Here is a 17,818-nt window from a genome sequence, read left to right as displayed (position 1 = left end):
CTTTCATTATTTGGTGTTTCACCCAGGCTTGAAGTCCTCCCCTCCTCTCTCAGGCCATGGTGATGAACCTTCATTTGCTTAAAGGTGCCGTACCTGTATGCTTAGGAGTGAAGTCCACCAAGTCTTTCTGAAGATCGTGAAATCACTAGTTCATTAAGATAGTTCAAAATTACGTTGCTTAAAGGGAAATTAGAGGCTGCAGATTTCAGTGAATGCAATTCAGAAGAGGTATATTTATAAGCTTTGTAAGCAGCTTGCAACATGGCACTGTGGATCACCAGCGCCATCTTGGCTGGTATTATTTATTATTACTAGTATTTTTACTACTTGCAGAGTTTATCTTCTTTTGCACATTGGTTATTTGTCAGTCTTTGTGTGTAGTTTTTCATTGATTCTATTGTATTTCTTTGTTAATAAGACCATAAGACATAGAAGCAGAATTAGGCCATTTGGTCCATCGAGTCTGCTCCACCATTCCATGATGACTGATCCTTTCCTCCCCCTCCTCAGCCCCACTTCCCAGCCTTCACCCTATAATCTTTGTTGCCGTGTCCAATCAACAACCTTTCGAGCTCTGCCTTAAATATGCCCAATGACTTGGCCTCCACAGATGCCTGTGGTAATAAATTCCACAAATTCACCACCCCCGTCTAAAGAAATTTCTCCACATCTCAATTTTAAATGGATGCCCCTCTATCCTGAGGCTGTGCTCTGTTGTCCTGGGCACAACCTCCCACCACTATTGGATACATCCTTTCCACATCTACTCTGTCTAGGCCTTCCAATATTCGAAAGGTTTCAATGAGATTCCCCCTCATTATTCTAAATTCCTGCGAGTACAGACCCAGAGCTAACAAACATTGCTTGCGTAATAGCCCTTTCATTCCCAGAATCATCCTTGTGAATTCTCTCCAAAGCCAGCACCTCTTTTCTTATTTAAGGAGCCCAAAACTGTTCACAATACTCAAGGTGAGGCCTCACCATTGCCTTATAAAGCCTCAGCATCACAACCCTGCTGTTGTATTCTAGATATCTTGAAATGAATGCTAACATTGCATTTGCCTTCCTCACCACCGACTCTACCTGCAAGTTAACCTTTAGGGTGTTCTGCACAAGGATTCCCAAGTCCCTTTGCATCTCAGATTTTTGGATTTTCTCCACATTTAGAAAATAGTCTGCACATTTATTTCAACTACCAAAGTACATGAACATTTGTTTTCCAACATTTGCCACTTTCTTGCCATTCTTTAAGTCCTTCTGCAGCCTACCTGTTTCATCAACCCTAATCTCCACCAATCTTCATATCATCTGTAAACCATCTATTCCATCATCTAAATCATTGGTATACAGCATAAAAAGCAGTCCCAACACCGACCACTGTGGAACACCACTAGTCACCAGCAGCCGACCAGAAAAGGATCCTTTTATTCCCTCTCGCTGCCTACTAACAATCAGTCAGTGCTCTAACCATGCTAGTAACTTTTCTGTAATGCCATGGGCTCCTAACTTGGTAAGCAGCCTTATGCGTGGCACCTTGTAAAGGCTTTCAGAAAGTCCAAATATACAACATCCACCACATCCCCTTTATCTATCCTGCATATATCTCCTCAAGGAATTCCAATAGGTTCATCAGGTAAGGTCTTCCTTTAAGGAAACCATGCTGACTTTGTCCTATCTTGTCCTGTGTGACCAAGTACTCTGTTATCTCACCCTTAACAATTGACTCCAACATCTTCCCAACCACTTGAGGTGAGGCTAACTGGTCTATAACTTCCTTTTCGCTGCCTTCCTCCTTTCTTAAAGAATTGAGTGACATTTGAAATTTTCCAGTCTTCTGGTACCATGCCAAAGTTCAATGGCTTTTAAAAGATGTCTCCACAATCTCTACCACTACTTCTTTCAGAATCCTAGGGTGCAATTCATCTGGTTCAGGTGACTTATGTACCCTCAGGACTTTCAGCTTTTTAAGCACCTTCTCCCCATAATAGTAACTGTACTCACTTCTCTTCCTTCACACCCTTCAACATCTGACACATTGCTAGTGTCTTCCACAGTGAATACTGATGCAAAATACTCATTTAGTTCATCTGCCATCTCCTTGTCCTCCATTATTTCTCCGGTCTGATTTCTAGCAGTCCGATAGTCACTCGCATCTCTTACTTTTTACATTTTGTTTACTAGCTTGTTTTCATATTTTATCTTTTCCCTCCTAATGATTTTCTTTTAGTTGCTCTCTGTAGGGTTTTAAAAACTTCCCAATCCTCTGTCTTCCCACTAGTTTTTGCTTTGTTGTATGCCCTCTTTTGCTTTTACATTAGCTTTGACATCCCTCATCAGCCATGGTTGTACAATTTTTGCCATTTGAGTATTTCTTTGTTTTTGGAGTACATCTATCCTGCACCTTTCTCGTTTTTCCCCAGAAACTCATGCTATTGCTGCTCTGCTGTCATCCCTGTCAGCAGCTGCTTCCAATTTACTTTGGCCAACTCCCCTCTCGTACCACTGTAATTTTCATCACTCCACTGAAATACTGCTATGTCAGACTTTACTTTCTTCCTATTAAATTTGAAGTTGAACTCAATCGTATTGTGATAATTTCTCCTAAGGGTTCTTCTACCTTAAGCTCCCTAATCACCTCCGGTTCATTACGTAACACCCAATCCAGTATAGCTGATGCCCTAGTAGGCTCAAAGACAAACTGCTCTAAAAAGCCATCTTGTAGGCATTTAATAAACTCATTCTCTTAGGATCCATTTCCAACCTGATTTTCACAGTTGAACTGCATGTTGAAATTTCCCATGACTATCATAACATTCCCCTTTTGGCACATCTTTTCTATTTCCTGTTGCAATCTGTGGACACATCCCAGCTACTGTTGGGAGGCCTGTATATAACTGCCACCAGGGTCCTTTTACCCTTGCAGTTTCTTAACTCAACCCACACGGATTTAACATCTTCCAATCCTATGTCACGTCTTTCTGTTGATTTGGTGCCATTCTTTACCAGCAGAGCCACTCCACCCCCCGCTGCCGACCTTCCTATCTCTCCAATGCAATGTGTTAGGACATTCAGCTCCCAACTACAAACATCCCTCAGCCCCGATTCAGTGATGGCCCAGCAATCTGTAAAAGTGCAATAATATCATCCATCTTATTTTTTATACTCTGTGCATTGAGATATAACACTATTTGCTACCCTTTTTGATTCTGCATCCCTAATGCACTGATACTCACCCTGCTGGCTGCAATATGTCCTATCATCTGTCTGCCCTTCCTGACAGTCTGACTGCATGCTATCTTTGCTTTTTTACCATCCATCCTATCCTGAGTACCTTCACTCCGGTTCCCAACCCCCTGCAAAATTAGTTTAAACCCACCCCAACAGCTCTACAAACCTGCCCATAAGAATATTTGTTCCCCTTGGGTTCAGGTGCAACCCATCATTTTTGAACAGGTCATACCTCTCCCAGAAGAGATTCCAATGATCCAAGAACCTGAAGCCCTGCCCCTGCACCGGCCTCTCAGCCACACATTAATTTTCCAAATCATCCTGTTTCTACCCTCACTGACGCGTGGCACAGGCAGCAATCCAGAAATTACTACCTGGGAGGTCCTGCTTCTCAGCTTTCTTCCTAGCTCTCTAAATTCTCTTTTCAGAACTTCATCGCTTTTCATTCGTATGTCATTGGTACCAATATGTACCAGGACATTTGGCTGCTCTCCTTCCCTCTCCAAAATATTGTGGACACGATCCAAGATATCCCTGACCCTGGCACCTGGGAGGCAACATACCATCCGTGTGTCCCGTTCACATCTACAGAATCTCCAGTCCGTTCCCCTGATTATCGAGTCCCCTATCACTACCGCTTGCTCCCCTCTTCTCTCTCTTTCCCTTCTGCGCCACGGTCCTATGCTCAGTGCCAGTAACCCGGTTTCCGTGGCATTCCCCGGGAGGTCATCCCTCCACAACCGTATCCAAAACGGTATACTTATTTTTGAGGGGAATGGCCACAGGGGTGCTCTGTGCTAACTGCCTATTCACATTTCCATTTCTCCTGACAGTCACCCAGCTACTTGCCTCCTGCAACTTTGGGACGACTACTTCCCTGTAACTCTGATCGATTATCTCCTCACTCTCTCGTACAAGCCGAGTGCCTGCAAGAAAATGAATCTGAGTGTAGTATATAGTGACATATACATACATTGATAATAAATTTACTCTAAGGGTCGGCAAAGACTCAATGGTCTGTGCTGCAGTAAGAGAATACAAGTCACACATGAAAGACTTTGGAACTTAACCTTAAAAAGCAAGTTGTATGATAAAAAAGTTACCAAAATTTCAAAACCAGACCAGGAATGCAAATGTACACAAGGGATAACTCATAGACTGGCTATTGAATTATACATCAATGGAAAGAAGAAAGGGAGAACTTCAAGTGTAGAGAGGATTTGAAATTCACATAAGCTAGTTTTATCAAAGTTTAAAAAAAACGAGAGTATTACCCTAAAGAGATCAAAGTCCTCTGCATTGCACACTCCCAAGCTATCCCCAAGCCAGGTCATTTCTGTGAAATAGAGGTAGGTTAAGTGTTTAGCAGATCAATTTTATATCATGAGTATATCCTTTTCATACAAACTTAAACAAAGGTCTGCTTAGAATTCTTAACAATCTAGAAATATACTGAATGTGGCAGATTATGAGGGGAACCAAGGCATCCCCAAAGTAATATCACTGAAGAACTCATACTTGAGCAATGAAAAGGTACCTGAATTGAATAATTCCCCTTGACTTGATAGGCTACACTGCAGGGCTCTAAAAGAGATGGCTCCAGAAATAATGTTTCTATTAATCACTGTCTGCATAAATTCCTCAGATTCTGTGTCTTAATTCCTCAGACACAGTAAATTGAAGGGTAGCAAATGTGACTCATTATTTAAATGGGGAAAAATATTGGTAATTAGTCTTACAGTATGACGTCATTGACGAAACACTGGAATCCATCATTAAGGATAAGTTAACATGGCACTTAGAATATCACAATAAATAGTGACAGTAAGGCCATTAGAAAGAGAAACGTTTAAAAATCTAACAGTATTTTACTGCTGTAACTAGCTGGACATAAGGGTATATCAGAATTGTGTATAATATCTGCTTTTTGAAAGTCAGGGCAAGCACAAAAGGTTGTTATTGGAAAAATGGCTCATAGCATTGGCGGTAATACTTTACCATGATTGCAGGATTGGTTAAATGACCAAAAGTGAAACAGGAATAAAGTAGTTGTTTTTAAGTTGCCAATTTCTAACCAGTGGGCTGCCACAGGGATTAGTGCTGAGGAGCACAGCTATTTTCAATTTACTGGAATGATGAAAAGACAGATGCTTGATAGGTACAAAGTTAAATGCAAATGTCAGCTGCAATAATGACACAAAGCATCTGCAAAAAGGTATACACAGTTTAAGTGTGAATGAGAATATACAGCAGCTGAAGTATAATATGGAAAAATAAGAGGTTATTCATTTTGGTAGAATGGATATTGAACATTATAAACAATAGGAAACCAATAAATTTCATGGAGAGAATTTATTGGTTTATACAATGTAGTAGGCAAATAGTATGGTGGTCTTTAACACAAGGAGTTTGGGAAATAAGAAGGAAGGTCGAAAAGGAAGGAAATTTTGATAAAGGTTCCACAGTTTTGATGAGATCTCATTCAAAGTATTGTAGGTGCAGCTTCAGTCTCCATTCAGGGAAAGATATTATTGTACTCAGTGCAGAATACATTCATTCAATCGATCCTAGGTATGAATCCTAATAAAGAGACACTGAAGAAGACTGGCCGACAGATATTAAGGGTTTAAAAGAATGAGATATTAACATTAAGAGGTTTGCATTTTGCCAGAGAATCTAGGTTGAAAAAGAATACTCAGAAAAATGTACTGGCCATTTAAGATTGAGACATGGCAATGAAATTTTCTTCCCAGAGGGTTAAGAATGTTGGAACTTTCAACCTGGAAGAGTTGTGATTGTGCAGTAATTGAATATATTCAAAGGTGAGATTTTTGAACATTAAGGAATCAGGAGCTAGGAATCCAAAGAGCAAAGCAAGCTTGAGCATAGGTTTGGCCATAATGAACCAGCGATTCTGAAGAGCAAGGAAGATTTGTGAAGTCATATGGCCTATACCCATTATTCCAGCCACACACATCTATTGCATTTTGCATCTCTTAATTTTTCACTACACTCATTTTGCAGGAAGTGTCCAAATAAAAATCAGAACTCTAACAATTGTGTTTAAAAAATCATTCTGACAATATTCAAAATATTAGAATAGATAATGTTCAGAGAACTGAAAAATGAAAAACATTGAAACTCTAATGCCATGGACTATGAAGTTCTACTCTATAATAACCGTCAGGAAAATTAGGAAATCTTCCTACGTTTTATCACAAGTTCTGTTCCATGGTCCTGCATGGATTGATAACGTAGTTCTTCAAATTTTCTTTTGAGTCGTGGATCAAAGCTATAAAACAAACACAAATTATTTGATTATTTTGCTTTCCTGAGAGACTAGCATAGTGATATCAGATATTTAAATTGCAGAAAATATTAACAGCAAAGCAAGTGAATACCTCATTAAAAGTTATAAGTCAGTAGTATATCAAGGTTGTAAAGACTCTTTGTCCCTGCAGGTCTCTTGGTTACATACTGCCTTAGTGCAATAATGTGAGGTTAAAGTTGCCAAGAAATCCTGCACAACTCTCTTGGGTGAAGAACTAAGGACTCACTGCTTGCTGCTTGAAGAAATTTCTTTACAACTCAAGCCACAGCAACTTAAGTTGAAAATGCTCTATTTATTCTTACTGTCTGATTTTATATTCCAATTATACCGCATCTCATTCTTCTAAACTCTAGTCTACTTAACTCTTAGGATAATCTCCAATATTAGCAATAAGTCTGGTGAACCTATCGAGCTCGGTTCGGCTCCTGGACTGCTCCACCGGCGCAGCACCTCCTTCTCCTGCCGCATGCCGGCGTCAGTGCTGGGGCAACATGGTGTTCAGTGGTGAATGGACATGTTTTGTTTCGGCTCTCCATTTTGCAGGATTACTCCTGTTTTTTAAACTTTAATTCATTACTTTTATTATGATTTTTAGTCGTTTAGATTTTTTTTTAATTAACTCTAGCCTTAACTGAGTTGTACATTTTTGCACTTTTGGATGTATTTTTGATAGAAACTTTCAGACTTGATCCCGCATTTTTGTGCCACTGGAGGCCATCTTGGATACCATGCCTTGTGTGTATTACTGTGGATTCATGGATTCAGCATGTGCAGTGGAAAATCTGGATAGTGCAATGGGAAACCATGGTCGTGGAGAATTTCCACTTTCCTTCCTTACCAGGATCAGAATTTTGCTTTTAAATAGAACTCTAAATTACACATCACTGTCAGTGCCACACTTACATTTTGCTGAACATTGGACCACACCACGACTGGCTACAGTCATCAAACCAGTGGATCGGTTGAGTTTGCTCCATTTTACTATCAATGCTAATTGCATTAATAAGATGAACATCACGCTTCTGACTTCCAGACCAAAGACAAGTGCTTTTTATACTCATTCTCGCAAATGACATTAATTTAAATCCAGGGCCAAAATTTCCCTGTAAGGATGGGCAACAAGCAATTGAGTGTGAAACTTGCAAGTTTTGGTTTCATCATGCATGCATTGAAATGAAGGAACAGATTTGTAAGATTTTAGTCAAGCATCCATCTTACTCCAGGACCTGTTGTAATTGTGGTATCGCCAACTTTGATTCCTCCCTCTTCATAGTTGATAATATTGAAACTCATAATAGATTCGGTTTGCTCACATCTCCGTCTTCGGATCCCTCAGAGTCAGAGTCGGATTTAAATGTCCCCTCAGATATTGGATCCCCTACTAAGGCATCCACACCAAACTTTAAAACTAAAGGGAAGTGTCTCAGATCTACAAAGACGTGCAACCGTCAGAAGTTTAAGACTTTAAAAATTGTAAACATGAATTGTCAGAGCTTGAGAGCAAAAAAAGCTCATTTTCAAGCCTTGATTGACAATGCAAACCCCAACATAATAGCTGGTACTGAGTCATAGCTCAATGACATTGTTTCAGGAGAAATCTTTCTTTCAGGGAAGACAGGAATTCTAGCTCCCATGGTGGTGGAGTGTTTACTGCAGTGAAAAATACTCACATAGTTACTGAAGAAAATACCCTAAATTCAAATTGAGAAATAAAATGGATTAGTATTCATGTTAAAGGCCTACAACCGGCATTCTATCGCCCGCCATCATCTGATGTTGATTATTTAAAGGAACTGGATTTGCCTCTTTCAAAAATCCCTCAATCAGCATATTTGGCTTCTTGGAGATTTTAAACTGCCTAGTGTGGATTGGAACAGCAGTATTGTCCCCAAGGGGGTAGTTAAGTGGCAGTCAGTAAACTAATGCTTGATATTGTAGCTGATTTTAATTTGACACAAATTGTTAGACATCCTACTAGAGAAAGTAACACACTGGACTTATGTTTTGTGTCAAATCCAGCTTTAGGTGTAAATCACCACGTCACTGCAGGGATTAGCGATCATGATGTTGTTGTTGTCAATGCAAAGTTTACTGTGAAATTAATTAAACCCCCCAAAAGGAAAATATTTCTGTACAGGAAAGCAGATTTTAGTGGAATTGCAAAACTTGTTAGTGATTTCCACCAGTCACTAGCTAAGGAATATCTAGCATCTGTCAGTATTAATATCCTTTGGTCTAACTTCCAAAAGCTCCTTCAAGCAGCAATTGACAAGTATGTCCCCTCTAAAATGAGCTCTTCCGGGTTCAACTTACCATGGGTAAACCAGTCCACCCGGCGTGCGATATATAGAAAACAAAGACTCTATAATAAAGCTAGGAAATCCGGTCATAGTGAAGACTGGCAAAAGTTCAAATCCTCACGCCGACTTATTGATAGAAACATCAGGAAAGCTCACCATCAGTATGTTAATGAGGTAATAGGTGAGAGCTTAAAGAGTGACAACACCAAACTCTTCTGGAGTTTTATTAAATCTACAAGGCAAGAAGTTTTTGGAATTTCTTCCCTCTTATCCAGGGGCCGCATTGTATCTCTTGCTGCCTACAAAGCACAAACACTTAACCAGCAGTTTTGCTCTGTGTTCACAAGGGAAAACTTGAATGAACTCCTCACTTTAGACCCCAGCAATATCCCAGACTTACCTCATCTCATTCTAACTGTAACAGGGGTTAAGAAGCTTTTGAGGAATTACAGCCTAAGAAAGCACCAAAACCTGATCAAATACCAGTCATGATCCTGAAGAGTTGTGCTTCTAGTCTAGCTCCCGTTTTGCAAAAGATATTCCAGAAGTCTATTGATACTGGGACATTACTGGATGACTGGTTGAAAGCGAATGTTGCTCCAATTTATAAGAAGGGCGAGTGCACAAATCCGGGAAACTGCAGACCGGTTTCACTCACTTCCATCCCTTGTAAAATTCTTGAGCATATGACTCACCGTCACATTATGGACCATCTAGACAGACACAATGTTCTTACTCACCACCAACACGGATTGCGACAGGGCAGATCTTGACATGCAACTTGAAGGGCTGATCAAAGACCCTTGACAACAGAAGCCAAGCAGACTTGATCATTCTCGACTTCAGCAAGGCATCTGACATGGTCCCCCACCAGAGACTGCTACAAGCTTGAACATGTGGGCATTAACAACAGCTTTCTACATTGGTTAAACACGTTCCTTACCAACAGACAGCAACGTGGGCTTCTCAAGGGGGCAGAGTCCTCTGAATCCCCAGTAACATCTGGAGTGCCCCAGGGGACCGTGGTGGGACCCTTACTTTTTCTCATTTATATCAAAGACTTGCCAAATATAGTCAAGTCCAAGGTCAGACACTTTGCAGATGACTGCATAATCTACTGTGATGTAAAAAATGACCAAGACGCTGAGCTGCTGCAAAACGATATTGATTCATTATGTCAATGCGAATCTCAATGGCAAATGTCCTTCACCCATCTAAATGTTATGCTATGCATGTCAGTCACAAAGTTAAACCAGTCAACATGACATATAACATAAAAGGAAAGATTCTTGAACCAGTCACCCACCACCCATATCTTGGTGTTGAAATTAGCAAGGATCTTAACTGGGCTTGCCACATCAATCAGATGACAGCCAAAGCCAACAAAATGCTGGGTATCCTGTGATGAAACCCCCACTCATGTAGTGAATCCGTCAAGGTCATGGCATACAAGACACTTGTCCATCCAAAGCCTGAGTATTGCGCGGCCATATGGGATCCCCATCAAGCTAACAATAAGAAGTCCATCGAAAAACTCCAACAGCGTGCTGCTCGCTTTGTGCTAAATGATTACAGCTGGAAATCCAGTGTCACCAACATGCTCTCTAAACCTCAATGGGAACCACCTGAAAACCGACGTACTAAACTACGGTTAATCTCCATTTTCAAAGAAGTTCACAACATCACTCCATCAAACATCCAAATTCGTCACAGGGTCAGTTCAACTCGACAGCAAACTGGACCTTACACACTGGAAACCCCTTCATTCAACAAGATTTGCTCCCAGTACTCCCTCTACCCAAGATCAACAAGAGAGTGGAACCTTCTGCCGCCAGACCTGCACAGTATTTCTGACATTAATATTTTTAAAGATAGTCAAATCAATTTAAGGGATCTAGTCAAAAAAGCTCACTTTACAATTTAACTCTCACACCGCATGTTCACACCAATATAACAGCCGTCCGGCTGTGCTTGTACAGTACCAAGCAAAAGCAGAAAATACATCCTTCCTTAAATATAAACACTAGACATATACACTATATTCCAGTCTACCCAGGAGCTTTTATAATGTCATTAAAATATCTTTTACATTCAAATCCTGTTGCCATAATCCCGTTTGCTACACCTGCACATTAACTTTCAGTGACTCATGTAAAAGGACACCGAGATTTCTTTCAACATCAGCACTTTTCGAGTTTGTATAATTTAGTATGTTTCAACCAAAGTGAGATACTTCACATTTATCACACAGGGTTCACTTCTGACCCCCATTGCAACTCCTTCAATCTTTTAAAATACAAAATATTAGCAAACGTTTCATAAATCGCAAGAACACTGAAGTATGAACATTGAGTACCTGATGCATAACCATTCTAAGATCTGGAGTCTGTCCTCTCCCGGCGTGCATAGTAACTGAATAACTGTATCTGAATCATCCTCTTGAATTTCGTCCACAAATGGGCATTTCACATCCTAAAATAATATCACAAACATCAGGAAAGGACAAGGAGAACTTGGTCAACAGACACAAAATACTGGAGGAACTCAGCAAATCATGCAGCATCTATGGTGGGGAATTAAACTAGATGATATTGTTAAACAATGGAAGTCTCAAAGTCCTTTCAACACATAAAATATCCAAAAACAATACATTTCTATGCTATTTCATTAATTCATAGAAAGTCCATTTAAGTTAATTAAAGTGAAGATCAATGATGAATTGTATGCATCTATTTTACACTTCACATTCAGTTTGTTATTGTTTTATAGAGAGTCAGTGGATGTTGTTTACTTGGATTTTCAAAAAGCCTTTGAAAATGTGCCACACATGAAGCTGTTTAACAAGACAAGAGCCCATGGCATTACAGGAAAGATACCAGAATGGTTACACGATTGATTGACTAACAAGAGGCAAAGAGTGGGAATAAAGGGGCCTACTCTGGTTGGCTGCCAGTGACTATTGGTGCGCGGCAGTGGGCAGTGTTGGGACTTTTATCACGTTATATGTCAATGATTTGGATGACAGAATTGATTACTTTGTGGCCACATTTGCAGACGATTCAACATAGGTGGAAGGGCAGGCAGTATTATGGAAGTAGGGAGTTTGCAGAAGGACTTGGACAGATTGTGAGAATGGGCAAAGAAGTGGCAGATGGAATACAGTGCAGGGAACTGTATGGTCATGCACCTTGGTAGAAGGAATAACAACATAAACTATTTTGCAAATTCAGAAGTCAGAGGTTTAAACAAACTTGGGAGCACTAGTACAGGATTTCCTACAGGTTAACGTGCAGGTTGAGTCGGTGGAAAGGAAGGCAAATGCAATGTCAGCATTCATTTGGAGAATATAAAAGCAAGCATGTAATGCTGAGGCTTTATAGGGTATTGGTCAGACTGCATTTGGAATACGTATTGTGAGCAGTTTTGGGCCCCTTATCTAAGGAAGGAAATGCTGGCATTGGAGAGGGTCCAGAAGAGGTTCATGTGAATGAAAGGGTTAACATATGAGGAGCATTTGATGGCTCTGGATCTGTACTCGCTGGAGCTTAAAAAAATCTCATTGAAACCTATAGAGTGGAGATGAAGAGGATGTTTCCAGTAGCGGGGAAGTCTAAGACCAGAGGGCACAGCCTCTGAATACAAGGACATCCCTTTCGAACAGAACAAGGAGGAACTTCTTTAGCCAGAGGGTGGTAAATTGGAATTCATTGCCACAGTCAGTTGTGGGGACTTAGTCACTGGATATACTTAAAGCAAAGGTTGATAGTTTCTTGATTAATCAGGATATCAAAGGTTAAGGGGAGAAAGCAGAATAGGGTTGAGAGGGATAATTAATCAGTGATGATGTAATGGTGGAGCAGACTCAATGGGCAAAGTGGCCTAACTATGCCCCTATGCCTTATGGTGTTAAAAAGTGCACAAAATCTATGTATGCACAGGTGCAATGAAAACCTCACTTGCTGCAGGAGTGACATATGCTGCGGCATATAGTAGCACGTAAGCAACATTCACAAGAAAAAAAAACAAAAATTATATACAATATTTACATGAAAAGCCACAATTAGAACAAAAAAATATCTTTCAGTGGAGAGTAATCAAAGTATTCATGGTGTTGTAGTGATTAGGGCTTTGCTGAATGGTTGATGGTTGAAAGGGAAGTAGCTGATCATTGAAATATCATTCAGTACTTCAGAATATTCAATTTCAAGATCAAGATTCAAGATTATTTATTGTCACTCATTAGTACACAAGAGTATAGGAGAACAAAATGATTGTTACTCTGGATCCAATACAGCACAAAAAAAACAATAAACATAAAGAACAGAATATAAATTAGCTGTGTATACATAAACTGATTGCATATATTGTACATAAAGAGACACTACGTACAGGAGTATCTGTATATAAGGTGACTCTGACAGGAAATTATAAAGGAGTGATGGAGGGGTGGGTTAGTGGGTGGAGCTGTTGATCAGTGTGATAGCTTGGGGGAAGTAACTGTTTTTGAGTCTCATGGTCCTGGCAGCATCCACCCATAGCCTCTTCCCAGATGGGAGTGGGACAGACAGCCCATAAGCAGGGTGGGTGGGATCCTTCATGATATTGCTGGCCTTTTTCCAGCACCTTTCTGCATGCACGTCCTGATGGCATGTAGGCTGGTAATGCATTGGGCAGCTTTAACTATGCGCCGTAGAGCCTTCCTGTCCGCTGCGGCGCAGCTTCCGTACCACACAATGATTTATGGATAAGCCAACTTTTTGTTATGCAAATATGAAAAGTAAATTAATAAATAATATCACAAAGTAAATCAATAAATTATTTTCACTGCCAAGCACCTGACATTCACGCCAGAGTTCACTCCATTAATTCAGCATGTGACTTGGCAATTCTATTGTAAACATGACTATCCATACATTATCAAAAGGTGATATAGTCAGCTACATAAAAGCCCATGTTTGTTGAATATTCTGGCCCATATGGACACATTTATCACATTCACACAGATGAACATGCTAAGAACTCAGTGGAAAAGTACAAAGTTAACAAATAAAACTTCAACAGCATCAACTTCAGTAACCCTATTAACCCTCCACTGTCATCAATGGAATACACTCCATTGGGACAGGAGACAAGATTACACCAACTCAGGATCTGAGAATGATTAACACACCACTAATTCAGTACTTAGACTACATGAATTTGGGGATAAAGTGCCAACTGGAGAAGGAAGATGCTGGAGGTCCATGAGCCAATCCTCATTAGAAAAATGGAGGTGGTCAGTAGCTTTAAATTACTTGGCCTTCACGTATAGAGGATCTGTCTTGGGACCAGCACACACATGTCATTGCAAATTAGGCACCACGGCACTTCTACTTTCTTAGAAGTTTGCATAGATTTAGCACGTCACTTAACCTTTTAACTTCTATAGATGCACTGTGGAGAGTATCCCAACTGGTTGCATCACAGCCTGGTATGGAAATATCAATGACCAGGAATGGAAAGAAAGTGGTGGATGCAGTCCAGTCTATCACAGGCAAAGCCCTCCCATCATTGAGTATATTTACATGGAGCACTGCCACTAGAAGGCATCATCCATCATCCATTAAAGACCCCCATCATCCAGGCTATGCTCTATTCTCATTACTACCATCGAACAGGTGGTTAGGTCTCATAACACCAGGTTCAAGAACAGTTAATATTCCACAACCATCAGGCTCCCGAACCAGCATGGATAACTTCACTCAACTGTTTCACTGAACTGTTTCTATGATTTTTCTCTGTAGCTTTTCCTAAATTCTATTGTATTTCTTCCCCCCTCCCCCGCAAGTGCCTGAACAAAAATGAACCTTAAGGTAGCATATGGTAACATACATACATGTACTTTGATGATGAACTTGCATTGAATGAATATCCTCCACTAATTCAGATTTGACTCCTGGTTATACTCCGTTAATTTAGGATTTAGCAGATCACACCCAAATAATCTGAGTCATGAAACGTCACCATCACATAATATTAAGGTGCATAGGTGCAACTTCTCTGTATTCTGTCAGAATTGAACTCCGACCTTCGATGCCTCAAGCTGTAATAACGCGCTAACTGCTATGCGGCTGTGGTGCTGAAATACAAGGAAGTTGCACCTATGCACCTTAATATTATGTGATAGTAGCCTTGTGACAACATCTTATCTGAGACTTCCCCTGCTGGTGGAAACTTCTCGGCACGTCCTCCCCGAGGAATGTGTGGTTTTCTCCGGGTCCTCTGATTTCCTTTCACAGTCCAAAGATGTACCAGTTAGTAGGTTAATTGTAAATCGTCCCATTATTAAGCTCGGGCTAAATGGGGGGAGTGCTGGGCAGTGTGGCTCTGAGAGCCAGAAGGGCTTGTATCACGCTGCATCTCCAATTTCTAAACCCCAGAGTTGTTTTGGCTTGATCATAAGAGGCATTTAAGGGGAAGGTAAATATTTTTATTGAAAACAGGGAAACTCAAGGCAATGTAAAACTGGTAAAGGGATTTCTAAAAAATTATTTAGAATTACAATGTGGAACAGGGACTATCGGCCCTTTGAGCCGCACTGCCCAGCAACCCACATTCTTCTTCCTCTGTGCTAATGGCGACTTGCAACTATCAGGAAGGTGCATTTCTGCCACCTATTGTAATGGAATATGAAGGGAGCTTATGAAGGGGATCAAATCCTACTTCCCAAGCTATTTTAATTAAAAAGTTCACTAGGCTCCCCAAGATCTACCCAATAATTCCCTAAACAGCTTCCCAAGTTCCAATGAATATCTGTGGTACACTATGATCCCATGCTCCACCAAAAATCACACCAATCATTCTTACTTTGCTTACCAACAAAAACCAAAGTGGAGTGCAAATCCATATGCCCAAACATTAGTCTCACCAAGCACGCATCTTCCTTCCTATTTCTTCCCAAAAGGAGCCCCCCCCCCCCCCCCCCCCGGAACTGATGGAAACACTATGTCCCTGTCCCACAGTTTCTGCCATTTCACAATCCCAGTCAACCTAATAAAAGATTTGGCTTCATACTTTCCCATATTAACTATCATATCTACCTTCCACTTAGTAAGTGTCCGTTTTGCTATAACATCTGCCCATTCATTACCCAAGACACCCACATGTGCTAATACCCAACAAAACTGTACAGCTATTCCCACACTCTCCAGAACATATAGATTAGAATACACGTCCCTCAACAGATCAGGTCTCCTTGAATGCTTTAATTCCGAACTCTGCAATACCGAACACGAGAGTCCAGATGAAGGGTCTTGGCCCGAAACGTTGGCTGTTTATTCATTTCCATAGATGCGGCCTGACCTGCTGAGTTCCTCCAGTATTATTTGTGTGTGTTGCCTCTGCAGTACCGATGTAGAATCTGAGCAGATCACAACCCTGTTTGCCTCAACTTGTCCAACCAACCTGTCAACCTTTTCCCTAACTCAACATTAAACCAGGGGATAAATATCCATGAGCCCACTAGGTTACGAACTGGGTCTTTAGAACCATCTGTAAATATAGGCAAAAAGGAAAAATACGGTTGCCATAAAACCAGACACCCTCTCACCACCTACAAGACCCTATCTATCCTCCAGTAATGTCAAATCTATCCGACATCTGTTAATTCAGCAACCCATCGATATATCGGTAGCCTAATCACGGGACAGTTTACAATGGCTAATTAACCTACTAACCGGTACGTCTTTGGACTGTGGGAGGAAACCAGAGAGAGCACCCGGGGGAAACACACGAACGTGACGGGCGGCGGGGGAGCATAACAAACTTGCTTACAGAGGACGCCGGAAATGAATTCCGACGCCCCATACTGTTATAGCGTCGCGCAAACCGCTACGATACCGTGGCGCCCTATTGTTTGGGGTATGAATAGCGCGCCAGGCTGGACAGGCCGAGTGATCGACTCCTTCTCTGGTTTTATTATATGTTCCTTTGCTCTCCAAACACTGAACTGCCGCCTGTGCCCCTCGAGTTCCTGGGACCGGCAGGCAGGGTATCGGCTCTGGGCCCAATCCTGCCTCCAGGCGCTGCAACTCTTCCGCAGTAACAGCGACCCTGACACGGGCTGCCTCCCACATTAATACCAATGCTTCTTACGTTTCTTTGCCCTCACCATCAGTCTCTGCAACACCCGGAATCCCAGTTGTTTCTCGCTCAAACCTGCCGCCATCGTGAGCCGCACAATTACAGCCCGCCGCCTTCAAACATATCCGCCCATTGGCTAGAATACCTGTCCTTCACATGCTCTAAGAGTTGATTGGTCTTTCCATCTGTCAATCATTTGTTCTCTCCCTTAACTGGGTGGTGTTGGATATGATCACGCATGCGTTCTCTCATGATTTAAAACCTGGTATGACTGTCTGTAAATTAACCCATGAAAATATATTGAATTATCCCAGAGACGGCATTTGTCAAAAACAACCTTATAAAGGGCTATTACTAAAAATAATTTTAACTATATCTCTTCCCACCCTGTCTCCTGTCAAAATACTATTCCCTCTTCTCAGTTCCTTCATCTCCGCCGCATCTGTTCCCAGGATGACGTTTTCTTTTCCAGGACATCAGAGATGTCCTCCTTTCTCAAAGAACAGGGTTTCCCTTCCGCCACCTTTGCTGCTGCCCTCACCCACATCTCCTCCTTTTCCCGGGCATCTTCCCTCCGCCTTAACAGGGACCAGAGTTCCACTTCCCTATGAAATTCTGCATCCGATACATCATTCTCCGCTACTTCCATCATCTTCAGCGGGATCCTACCACCAGACTCATCTTTACCTTCCCCCGCCCCCACCCCCACTCTCTGCTTTCCACAGTGATCAATCCCTCTGTGATTCTCTTGTCCATTCATCCCTTCCCACTAATCTCTGTCCTGGCACCCCTGCAGGCGACAGAAATGCTACATCTGCCCATTCGCCTCCTCCGTGAC

At 41.3% G+C, this 17,818-nt stretch overlaps 1 protein-coding gene across 2 annotated transcripts in view; it reads right to left on the bottom strand.

Annotated features, from left to right (window-relative positions):
- The window catches only part of haus7 (HAUS augmin-like complex, subunit 7), a 57,271-nt gene extending 40,176 nt beyond the window's left edge, over window positions 1-17,095 (bottom strand). For both annotated transcript variants that reach the window (XM_059956538.1, XM_059956539.1), the window contains exons 1-4: window positions 17,009-17,095; window positions 11,216-11,331; window positions 6,438-6,520; window positions 4,503-4,564 (exon numbers count right to left, since the gene is read on the bottom strand). In XM_059956538.1, the coding sequence (XP_059812521.1) occupies window positions 4,503-4,564; window positions 6,438-6,520; window positions 11,216-11,331; window positions 17,009-17,065 (318 nt within the window). In that variant the 5' untranslated portion in view covers window positions 17,066-17,095. The remainder of the gene's footprint in view (window positions 1-4,502; window positions 4,565-6,437; window positions 6,521-11,215; window positions 11,332-17,008) is intronic.
- Window positions 17,096-17,818: the final 723 nt, after the last annotated feature.

Source organism: Hypanus sabinus, chromosome X1 (assembly GCF_030144855.1).
Source record: "Hypanus sabinus isolate sHypSab1 chromosome X1, sHypSab1.hap1, whole genome shotgun sequence".
NCBI classification, from domain to species: Eukaryota; Metazoa; Chordata; class Chondrichthyes; order Myliobatiformes; family Dasyatidae; genus Hypanus; species Hypanus sabinus.
Note: the sequence above shows the minus strand (reverse complement) of the source record. Positions and strands in the feature narration are given on the sequence as shown.